At 42.1% G+C, this 12,207-nt stretch overlaps 1 protein-coding gene across 4 annotated transcripts in view; it reads right to left on the bottom strand.

The window, feature by feature from the left end:
• The window catches only part of CDHR3 (cadherin related family member 3), a 102,626-nt gene extending 91,409 nt beyond the window's left edge, over positions 1–11,217 (bottom strand). For 2 of the 4 annotated variants that reach the window (XM_033957595.1, XM_033957598.1), the window contains exons 1-3: positions 10,803–10,913; positions 6,003–6,193; positions 2,570–2,738 (exon numbers count right to left, since the gene is read on the bottom strand). In XM_033957595.1, the coding sequence (XP_033813486.1) occupies positions 2,570–2,738; positions 6,003–6,193; positions 10,803–10,884 (442 nt within the window). In that variant the 5' untranslated portion in view covers positions 10,885–10,913. Of the gene's footprint in view, positions 1–2,569; positions 2,739–6,002; positions 6,194–10,802; positions 10,914–11,076 lie in introns of those variants that run through there. The other 2 variants (XM_033957596.1, XM_033957599.1) reach the window with 2 other exon arrangements.
• Between the last annotated feature and the right edge of the window lie 990 nt (positions 11,218–12,207).

Raw genomic sequence — 12,207 nt, 5'->3', positions numbered from 1 at the left:
ATAAGAATAGTATATTGGGACAGACCGATGGTTCACTTAACCTGGGATTCTGCTTCCAGCAGTGGCCAATCCAGGTCACAAGTATCCTACAGAATCCCAAACAGTAGCAAGATTCCTTGCTACCAATCCCAGGAACAGCAGTGGCTTTCCCCATTTCTATCTCAATAGCAGACTATTGATTTTTCCTCCAGGAGCTTATCCAAATATTTTTAAAAACCAGATACGCTAGCTGCTGTTGCCACAACCTCAGCTAATGAATTCCAGAGCTTAATTACTCTTAAAAAAAAAAATTCCTCCTATTTGTTTGAAAGAGCAGTGGTTCTCATATCTGTCCTGGGGTCTACCAGCCAGTTGGGTTATCAGAATATAAATGAGACAGATTTGCATGTATATCATTTCCATTACATGCAAATCTCTCTCATGCATATTCATTAGGGATATCCTGAAAACCTGACTGGCTGGTGGTTCCCAAGGACAGATTTGGGAAAAAGTGATATCCAAGAGGAAAAGGGATATCCAAGTCTGGATGTTCACAATCAGCAAAATATTTTACAAAATCTAACGTGAAGCTTTTGTAAAATAACTCTGGTGTGAAGAAATAACACGTAAACAGCAGTATATACAGTGGGAACACCGCTTTGTACCTCAGTTCAGGTGTAAATGCCTGCATCTAGATTTTTTTTATTTTTAAGTATACATATATTATCATTGCAAAATCAGAAATGCATGCATATTTTTCAGGCCTGCCCAAACTATACACACATAGCACATCTCCTTCAAAACTGTGTGTGTCTTGGATATACATACGAGGGGCCACTGAAAAGTTCTCAGCCCATCCAAGAAGAGAATAATGTGGAGCCATGAAACTTACAAGTTAGTTATTCCATACTTTTCTTGACACTTTTAGTTTCATTTCATATCATTGACTTGTAAGTTTCATGGCTCCACATCATTCTCTTCTTGGTTGAGCTGAGAACATTTCAGCAGCCCCTCATATCAAAGCATTGGTTTTTATAAAGTCACCACCAATATATGAAGAGCATTTACTACATAGGGCCGGGTGAAGGGGTTGCGGCAGCGGTCTCAAAATCAAACCCTTTGCAGGGCCACATTTTGGATTTCTAGGGCCGCAGAAAAAATAGTTAATGTCTTATTAAAGAAATGACAATTTTGCATGAGGTAAAACTCTTTATAGTTTATAAATCTTCCCCCCTCCCCCCGAAGGTCTGCATGTTACCCCCTTCTTTGCAGCATCCTCCAGCTTCCCCCCCTGGCCTCCCGGTCTTAGTTTCAGCTAATTACTGCAGGGGCAGGATTACGGCAGAGGGAACGTGTTGTTGAGGACGACGGCAGCCTGCAAGGATCGCTACAGCACCGGCGATCCTCTCTGTAGGCTGCGGTAATTATCTGAAGGTAAGAGCGGGAGACATGGGGGGAAGCAGGAGGACGCTGCAAAGAGCGGGCAGCACTAGTAGAGACAGCACTATTTCAGACCATAGGCCGCAAAATAGTACCTGGCGGGCCACATGTGGCCCCTGGGCCGCAAGTTTGAGACCACTGGGTTGCGGTGTTCAGAGCAAAGTTTTGCTTATGTGCCCTCTTCCTGGGACTAGTTTTGTGTTATGAATCATTCAGATTTCAGGGTGAGAATGTTAAGAACATAAGAATTGCCGCTGCTGGGTCAGACCAGTGGTCCATTGTGCCCAGCAGTCCGCTCACACGGTGACCCTTAGGTCAAAGACCAGTGCCCTATTTGAGTATAGCTTTACCTGCGTACATTCTGGTTCAAAAGGAACTTATCTAACCCTTTCTTGAATCCCTGGAGCATGCTTTCCCCTATAACAGCCTCTGGCAGAACGTTCCGGATTTCTACTGCAGAAGGTATCATTATTGTCTATCATTTTATTTTCTAATTGGGTTGGTCCTAGTCTCTCTTTGCTCCTTTGGATTTTTTTTTTTTTTTTTAAGAATGGCACCTTTATAAAAGATGTACGAGTGTCAAGGTGCAAAAACAAGAATGGCCCAGCTGGGTCAAAACAATGGTCAACTTAGCCCAGAATTCGGTCTCCAACAGTGGCCCTATAGAGCTCTTAGTAACACCCAACAGACCTAAACCTGGGTGCTTTTTGAAAATTTGTAAGCAAGTAGGCTCAGCAATGAAAGAATAAAAATAATTCAGATGTTGAGTATAAGGAAATAAGGTTCATGTGAGAAAAATCCAAGAAAAGAAAGAAAAAAAAATGGATCAGGAGACTGAAATGATGAAAGAGCATAGGAAAGGTTTGGATAATTTCCTGGAGGAAAAGTCCATAATCTGTGATTGAGAAAGACATGGGGGAAGCCACTGCTTGTCCTGGATCGGTAGCATGGAATATTGCTACTCCTTGGGTTTTGGCCAGGTACTAGGGACCTGGATTGGCCACCGTGAGAACGGGCTACTGGGCTTGATGGACCAGTAAGGCTATTCTTATGTTCTTAAGGAGGAGAAGCAGAACAGCTTAATTTTGTTAAGAGCAATTTCCTGAAAGAGTGATGCTCTCAAATCGTATCCCTGGCGAGGAAGCCTTACATTGGAATGCCATGTTGTCCACAAAGAAAGGCGGCTCATTGACGTTAATCAACTGCACGGTTAGTGTTTGAAGGTTGGTGGCTCCTGTTGCATATTTTGCAAATATCTGCAAGTCGAAGCTGTTCGGCATAGTTTCATAATCCAGCACAGGATCCCCCGTGTAAACAACCTAAATACCAAGTTACAATGCATTAGCATGCTGAAATTATGCAATGGAATTTGTACCGTCCCAACTCCCAATGGAAGAATTACATTAATGCTGAACTCTCCTCACTTATCTCCCTCTATGCTCCCTCCCCCTGTGAACTCCGTTCATTGGGTAAGTCCCTTTTTTCTGTACCCTTCTCCTCCATTGCCAACTCCAGACTCCGTCCCTTCTTTCTAGCCACGCTGTATGCCTAGAACAGGCTGCCAGAATCAATACGTCGTGCTCCGTCTCTAGCAGTCTTCAAATCCAAGCTAGAAGCCCACTTTCTTGAAACTGCTTTCAACTCATCTCCTATTGACTGCTGTCAGATGCCTATACCCATTGTATCATTTCCTCTACCAGAATCTCCCCAACTCTGAGATGTCCTGTCTGTCTGTACAAATTAGACTGTAGGCTCTTATGAGCAGGGACCATCTATTGAATATTAAATGTACAGCACTGCGTATGCCTTTCAGCGCTATAGAAATGATAAATAGCAGTAGCAGAAGTAACATTAGGGTCTTTTCGCTGGTGTTAGTGCCTCAATGCGCATTAACTGGGGAAGTCTATAAACTGCGCCTATAATAGGCATCGCCAGGTGCCCTAGTGGCAGCCGCCTGGCGATGCCTAAGTTCAGGATCCACACCTAACATTTTTCTTAATTGGCTTAATTGGTGTGGTAATTGACCATGCCATTTTGCAGCCAATCCCCCCCCCAAAAAATTAAACAATTTAAGAGTTTGGTGTCAAACTCTTAGGACTCCTAGTGATGCCTAAGTGGAGGTTCACTCCCATGCCTAAGGATGTCTAAGGATGCCTATCTTAAACTGTAGGCGTGGTTATAGGTGGAGAATAGGTGTGGTCTACTTAGGCATTGTTAGGCCAATTTAGGCACGTGAAAAGCTGGTGTAATGGAGTGGCGCCTGTGTTTAGGACACCTAATGACACCTAAGTCCACTTAGGCACTGCTAGGCGTGATTCTATAAATGGCGCCCTTTTTTGATTGACAACCCCACTGAGTGGGGTTTAGGTGCTACTCGGCACTGTTTATAGAATCTGGTTCTAAGGGAATTAATGTGCGCTAAATGCATAAAAACCCATAACAACCCCATAGGTTTTTTTTTTGTTTGTCCTTTTGTGATCCTTAGCATTTAGTGCATATTAATTCCCTTAACACGCATGAAGGCCCTAACACTGCTTGATGAATTCCCCTTAAATCACTGGTGGTGAATGCTGTGAGAGGACTTCCAGAGACAGAGAGATTTTCACTGGTGAGAATTTGCTGGGAAGTTGCTTATAAACTTGGGGAAAGGTAGACTTAACCCCTCCTTTTACAAAACTGTAACGTGGTTTTAGTGCTGGCGGCGGCGGTAACAGCTCTGACACTCATAGAATTCCTATAATTGGAACTGTTACTGCTGCAGCCCGCCTCCCTGGTGCATCTGGGGAGGGGCCTAAGGCTCTGATTGGCCCAGATGCCTAAGGCTTGACCCATAGGAGGGGCCTTAAACAACCTGGGCCAATCAGAGCTGATAATCAAAACTGCCCTTCTGGACATCTCGCAGTAACCCAGCTATTGTGTGTCCAAAGCAAGAGATGGGCATGGTAGAGGCATGTTATGGGTGAGCTTAGGGGACTTTGAAACTCCTGCTCTAAGCACTACATTTATGGTAGAAAATGTGAGCCCACCCAAACCCTACTATACTGTCATATAGGTGCCACATGCAGCCATAAGTGCTATTGGGGTGGAACATAGGTGGGTTTAGTAAGTTTTGGGGAGGGAGAGGAGGTTGGGGGGCTCACCATAAATTATAAGGGGGTTATGGTGAGATATACATCTGGCACCCTTTATGTGAAGTTCACAGCAGTGTCCTCTAAGGCAGTGTTCTTCAACATTTTGACACCTATGGACCGGCGGATAAAAAATAATTATTTTGTGGACCGGCACCGGTCTGCGGACTGGCAGTTGAAGAACACTGGGCTAAGTCGTGCCCATCTCCACTCAGTCTCCGCTCCAAACCCCGCCCCATAACACAATTTTTTCCATTCATTTTTCATATACAGTGCTCCCCTGAGATTTTCAGTGATTCCATTCCAGGAACCCCCGCTAATCTTGAAAAACCACGAATACGGTTTTTCATGGGGGAGCCGGGAGAGGGCAGCAGGAGAGCAGCCGGAGCGCCGCGAGTGCAGGAAATTACTTGTGGTTCGCCCCGACCGCCTCTTCCTGCACAAAGTCAAGCCTTATCTAATCAGGAGCTGCATATCAAAGCGAACCGGCAGAAAATGTCTGCCGACCGGCACCGGTCCACGGACCGGCAGTTGAAGAACACTGCTCTAAGGTGTTCCATTGCGCTGTCGGGATGTCTGTGTGGCCAGTCCATTACTATGCTGGCCCCTCCCATGTCCAAAATGATCTGCATTTGGACGTTTTCAACAGGAATGCTTTTCTGATTGAAAATAAGGTATAAAATTAGACATCCCAGTGGCCAAAACGTCTAAGTAGATGATTTTCAATAAAACAATTATATTTGGATGTCCAGTAGCTTGCCATTTGAAAATGGACATTTCTGTTCCTCCAACTTTGGACGTCCAGCTGGAAACGTCCAGGTTGGACTTAGACTCTTTTTTTGTTTTTAATGCCCCTCCACATGTGTAAGTATTCTTAAAGACTAGATACACTGGCTGTGCAGATACTTGTATGGCATCAAAAAGTTGGTGCCCTCTTATAGACCTGTTTCTTAGATTGTAAGCCCTATGGGAATAGAATTACGTCTACTTAGGGTTACCAGATTTTCCTTCGGGACAATCCGGGCCCATGGCCACACCCCAGGACCGCCCATGTCCACCCCCAGACGGCATGTCCGCCCATGTCCAGCCCCAGTGGCCGTGATGCAGTGATGTCATGAGCGCATACAGGTGACATCATCGCATTGCGTCCGCGCATGCCTCTTCCCGACACGATTTTGTTGGGAAGCATCAGGAAGTTTTTCAAATCCCAGACAAAGCGCCGGATTTTGAAAAGCCATCCGGACCCCTGGACATGTCCTCAAAAGGAAGACATGTCCGTGGAAATCTGGACTTCTGGTAACCCTATGTCTACTGAACCTGAATATAAATGACTACAGGTATGGTATGAGCTCATGACATCTTTGGCAAATTGTCGTCACTCCCCATGCTGTGAACGCCTCTGCCATTTTGTTTAAGGGTCTAGCGTGCATGCACTTTTGTAAAGTTTACAATCACCTGGTAGTCACCGCTTGGTTCTATAGGATCAACTCTAAAGGCTTTGGTGAGTGGATTTGTGTTTATTATAGAGGGAAGGCCAGATGGCAATGTGCCTGCTGTCTTGAATTTATAGACTGCAGAACCTGCTGGAAGGTTTTCTGAAAATTTCACTGCAGCAGGTAGTCCGGTAAATTTCACAAATGCTCCTTCTGCAAAGAGAAAACCAAACGAAAAAAAAAAAAAAAAAGAAGAAAGATATATAATGATTTCTCTTTTCAATGATAAAGTTTAATCACTTTTCTTCCTCCTCTCCAAGAGCACGCACTTGGGTAACTTGTAATTCTTTTACTTGTAAGCATATAAATAATTCTGCTGTAGAATTAAAGTAATAAATTTAATCTCTTGCTGCTTTATTGAAGTTCAGTCTTTCTATTTAGAATTAAGCTATTGATGTACCATTTTGTGCTAATAAATGTATGATGTCATGCACAGTTTTGTTCTAATTCTCCATTACAAACAATATAATCAGAACTATATTTCACATTTGCTGAACTACGATTCTTACCGTTTCAGAGAGGATTATGGATGAATGGATTAATATTTTTCACGTGCACTTACTTATCTAATTTAGTAACTGGGATTATTTACCCTCCAGAAGAGAAGGCTGCGAGGGGATATGATAGAGACTTTTAAAATACTAAAAGGTTTCGACAAAATGGAGCAAGAATCTTCGTTATTCACATTGTCAACAGTGACTCGAACAAGAGGTCATGGACTAAAACTTAGGGGAGGCAGACTCAGGACTAATATCCGGAAGTTCTGCTTCACACAGCGAGTGGTGGACGCCTGGAATGCTCTCCCGGAGGAGGTTGTGACAGAGACCACCATTCTGGGATTCAAGGGCAAGTTGGATGCACATCTTCGTGCAAATCACATCGAGGGATACGGGTGAACAAGATGTCCATTAGAGAACACCTAGCTTGGCCTCTGCGTGTGCAGGTCGCCGGACTAGATGGACCTAGGGTCTGATCCGGTGAAGGCATTTCTTATGTTCTTATGTTCTTACAGTAGTTGTATCATTGCTAGAAAAACTTAAATCACAAGCAGGAGAATCCTCGGTCCTAGCCTAAATCTGAAAGAGTTAAGTAGGGGTTAGATTTATTTTCTAAGAACATAAGAATGGCCGCTGTTGGGTCAGACCAGTAGTCCATCGTGCCCAGCAGTCCACTCACGGGGCGGCCCTTAGGTCAAAGACCAGTGCCCTATTTGAATCTAACCGTACCTGCGTACGTTCTGGTTCAGCAGGAACTTGTCCAACTTTGTCTTGAATCCCTGAAGGGTGTTTTCCTCTATAACAGCCTCTGGAAGAGCGTTCCAGTTTTCTACCACTCTCTGAGTGAAGAACTTCCTTAAGTTTGTACAGAATCTATCCCCTTTTAACTTTAGAGTGCCCTCTCGTTCTCTCTACCTTGTAGAGGGTGAACAACCTGTCTTTATCTACTATCTACTAAGTCTATTCCCTTCATTATCTTGAATGTTTCGATCATGTCCCCTCGCAGTCTCCTCTTTTCAAGGGAGAAGAGGCCCAATTTCTCTAATCTCTCTCTGGAGGGAGAACACTGGGGGAAAAAAGGGAAAAATTATTTCCCTGGTAGTCCAGTGACCTTCTTGCTCCTCAAACCCCTTCCCAACTAAAACTTTTTATCACTTGATATAGCTGATTAATGTTTAGCCACCAACTGGGAATATTCAGTTAAGATAACCAGTTATTACATTACATTACATTAGGGATTTCTATTCCGCCATTACCTTGCGGTTCAAGGCGGCTTACAAAAGATTTATAAACGGGGGTTACAATGGAAGAACGGTTGATATACTAGAGTGGGTAGTAGATCTTTTGACATTTTCGGGGCAAGGATTAATACAGTTTACAAGAAGTGTGTAAATGGTGGTTATCTCGTGCTTATTTGTATTTAACCAGTTAAGCGCTATTTAGCTGGTCAGCGCTATTTCTAGCTGGTTAAATAGTGCTGAATATTGGTTGGATTCTATGTATCTATTCGTCTGTCTGTCTATCTGCTGCGGATGGGCAAATTGGATGGGTCATTCAGCCTTTATATGCCATCATGTTTTTATATTTAGAGAAAGAGAGATAGAAAGATAGATTAAGGGTTTATTTTTTGCTGTCAAAATATCTGCAATGTTGCACTATGTCTGTGCTTTCTCCTTCAAGAGTGGACAACTTGCAGACTGCTGAATTTTTGTCCCGTTCCCCCCCCCCCCAATTAGTTTGAAAATTGTCTTCTGAGAGACCTAATGCTTAATATCACAATGGCCATATAACATAGTTTGCGCGTTTAGAAAGCATCCCTAATGAAGACAGCTCCCTCCATGTAAACAAACTGAGGCCGTGAGACGGTTAGGGCTTCTTTTACACAGGTGCGTCAGGGTCTTAACGCGCGGAATAGTGCGCGCTAAAATGCCACACGCCCTAGCTGTCGCCGCCTCCTTTTAAGAAGGCAGTAATTTTTCAGCTAGTGGACGCTAATCTTGTACGCACGCTGAAAAAGCTAACGCACCTTCGTACAAAGGAGCTCTTAGTATATCCAATTAATGTTAATTGATTAAAAAGATAAAGGATGAAGTCGTGGGTTTTGGATACATCGGGTTATAATTATCTGAATATTTCTATCGGATTAACTTTGGGAGAAATGTCTTTCCCAGCCAGACTCACCTGGCTATATTTAATTGGATAAATGCTGAATTTATTTATTTAAAAGATTTCTCAACCGCCTATATCTAGGCGGCTTTACAAATAGTAACATACATAAAACAGAACAAGATTTGTACAAACATCAAAGATTACAGATCATTCAATAAAGACAGTTAATTCACAGTGCTCCATAATACATTAATCCAAAAACCAGGATACAGTAAGTCAAAATCATCATTCATTGGAATGCTTCTATAAAAAGTGTAGCCTTGAGCATTTTCTTAAACTTCTGAATATCAGAGAGAGCTGTTTGCGGTCCAGCGGAAATAGCAGATGATCTCGTATTCTCTGGTTAAATGATTACCACACCCCAGCATATCTCTCGCCCCTTTTCCTCTTTAATTGAGTTGGCTAGACAAATATTGTGAAAGGTAGTTTTATAGCCAGGTGCCTCGTTTAAGGCTGCATAAAAGCTCCTACTCATATTTGAAGCCTATTTTATAAATTCAAGTTTATTATTAGGTTTTTCATATACCGCCTATCAAGATTATCTAAGCGGTTTTTACGATCAGGTACTCAAGCACTTTCTCTATCTGTCCCGGTGGGCTCACAATCTATCTAACGTACCTGGGGCTATGGAGGATTAAGTGACTTGCCCAGGGTCACAAGGAGCAGCGTGGGGTTTGAACCCACAACCCCAGGGAGCTGAGGCTGTAGCTCCAACCACTGGTTGATGCTAATCGGAATCTGGAGCTCAACACCCAGTCTAGGTTCCAAACGTGATAAATCACTTTGCTCGTAATAAAGTCAAAGCCAAAAAAACCCCCCTTAAAGTTATTTTTCTTCTTTTTTCTATTGCTAATAAGTCTTTTTTCTTATAAGTAGTGTGATGTGGTATAGTGGGACAACATGTACTTCTATACCTTTAGTGAATCCATACGATTAATCAATATAAAATAGTCATGGATTTTAAACAAGTCCCATATCCCATTAAGATCTATCACAGACTGCAAAACCAGCAGTTCAACAATGGTTCGAAACAGCGGTACCAAAAAGAAGAACTTATCTTAAATCTCCTCGGTCACGTTTCTAGGTTGTCTTCTCCGTTTTTTTTTTTTTCTATTGACTTCTCTCTGAATCCTGTTTATTCGCTGCTGCTTATCACCGACACGTCCAGCGTTTCGCAGGGGATATTTCACTCCTGCTGCATCAGGGCAAATATCCAGCAGCTGTCTTTATTTTTAGTTTTCCGTTCCGAAACTGCTGGGTTTCTCAGACCCAACACCCATAACCAGCCTTGCTGCTGTATTTTGTACTAACCAGACTCAGGAATCTCCGATAGAACTTATACTGTGACTCTGTAATTATGTATCGTCATACCACCATATATAAGATAAGATGCCTCAACATGTTTTTATCTAAGAGTATTCTTAGGTGACAGTGTATTGTAATGATTGTAATGCTACGACAATTAATCTGTAACATGTTCTGAGCTTTTTGTGGAGGATGGGATATAAAACTAAACTAAACTCAGCCTTAAGTTTATATACCGCATCATCTCCACGGAAGTGGAGCTCGGCACGGTTAAGAACATAAGAAGTTGCCTCCGCTGGGGCAGACCACAGGTCCATCCTGCCCAGCGGTCCGCTTCCGCGGCTGCCCATCAGGCCCACTGCCTGAACAGTGGTCTCTGACTAATTTTATAATTTACCTCTAATCCTGTCCCTATAACCTTACCTCTACTCCTATCTGTACCCCTCAATCCCTTTGTCCTCTAGGTACCTGTCCAGACCTTCTTTGAAGCCCTGTAGCGTACTTCTGCCTATCACATCCTCCGGCAGCGCGTTCCATGTATCCACCACCCTCTAGAGAAAGATTTACAAGAGCATATGAAAAGAGGGGAAGTGAACAGGAGAAGAGATGTTATATGTTAGAAAAAAGCCAGGTTTTCAGTTGTTTGCGGAATAATTGGAGGGAGCCCAGGTTCCGCAGCGGGATAGTGAGATACTAACCAACTAACTAATTAACTATAACACCCTGCCCTAATTAACAGGTGTAAGTGCCACTAATGTGCAGAAACCATTAAAATGCTGCCAATTACTCACCTTCTTGGAAGCTAAAGCTAGGTGGCTCCTTAGAAAATTGCCCCCTAAATGGCCTGCGGATCCAAAGCGGGAAAGCGATCATTCGTTAACCATGATCTCCTGCTTGAATACTGGCCCCAAATGAACACTATATGAGCTTGAGCACTAACAAATCCTCTCTATTGATGCTGCACCACTGCAATGTAACTTAGCACTCATTTCATCATGTTTCAAATTCAACAGTGTACTAAAAAGAAATAGCACTTAATATTTTTTTTTAAAAAAGTATTCCTACCAGATTTTAGGACCCACAGAATGAGCACCGATAATATGTTCTTCATCATGCCCAGCATACTGATTATCTAATCAAAGTAACGTTTCCTGTGTAGTTTTCCAGCCTGGGAATTCCTGTGTGTCCTGTGAATTAGCTCTTAACGATCCCTTCTTACTTGAGCCTGCTCTGAAGTATATTCAAACAAAGGTGCTGGCGTCTCCAAGGGAGTTTCTAAACACTTCTAGCCTGTTTGCATTTCAATGGGCTGCTGTGCCTAGAGCAACAGAACCAAAAGAAGGGAGGTCCAACCTTGTCTGCAGTAAAAAAAACCCAGCCAGGAACAAACAAACCAAAACTGCAGATATGTACAACGATGTAGGCGAATTTTATTGTGACAAGCAAACTATATATAAAACCTTTTTACCAAACAGGGGACCCAACATGGTCCGTGTTTCGGACAACCTTCATCAGGGGTCCTATTAGGTACAGATATAACATAAAACACAATATTAAAAATACAATAATATAAACAGTTGTAATAATAATAAAAATAAAAAACTAACAAATAGTAAGAATAAGACAACAAGATGATCAATTTGACCATAGACTATAATACTGGAGAATTAAAAGAATGAGGACAAATATATGTTTTAAAAGGTGATAAGTACGCATGCAATATCAATAAAAATGCGTGCAGAAAAGACAGAATTCAATAATAAGTGACTGCTAGTATTAAATTTGAACGGACTGTGACGGAACATAAGCCATTAAGGTAGTGCAAAGAAAAGAAAGAAAAAGAGAAAAGGAGAACCAGTGTTATGATAATACATAAATAATAGCATCAAATTTAAATAATGAAGGAAAATATGAGCAACAAAATGGAGAAAAGGAAGAAAGAAAAACAAATGAATGTAAAAATACATACCATGGTAAATAAAGGTAAAAACATATGTCACAACAAATATTGAAAGGGATAATATAAAACCAAACTATAATAAGGCAGAGGAAGAGAAAAATGAGAAGGAAAAAAGAAGAAACCAATTAGTGTATAGAGTTAAAATCAGTTGCAACATGCACCAAATGTTAAAAAAATATATAATATAAAAATATAGTTAACATATTGAATCATCACATAAATAACCATCACATATA

Source organism: Geotrypetes seraphini, chromosome 9 (genome assembly GCF_902459505.1).
Source record: "Geotrypetes seraphini chromosome 9, aGeoSer1.1, whole genome shotgun sequence".
Taxonomy (NCBI): domain Eukaryota; kingdom Metazoa; phylum Chordata; class Amphibia; order Gymnophiona; family Dermophiidae; genus Geotrypetes; species Geotrypetes seraphini.
Note: the sequence above shows the minus strand (reverse complement) of the source record. Positions and strands in the feature narration are given on the sequence as shown.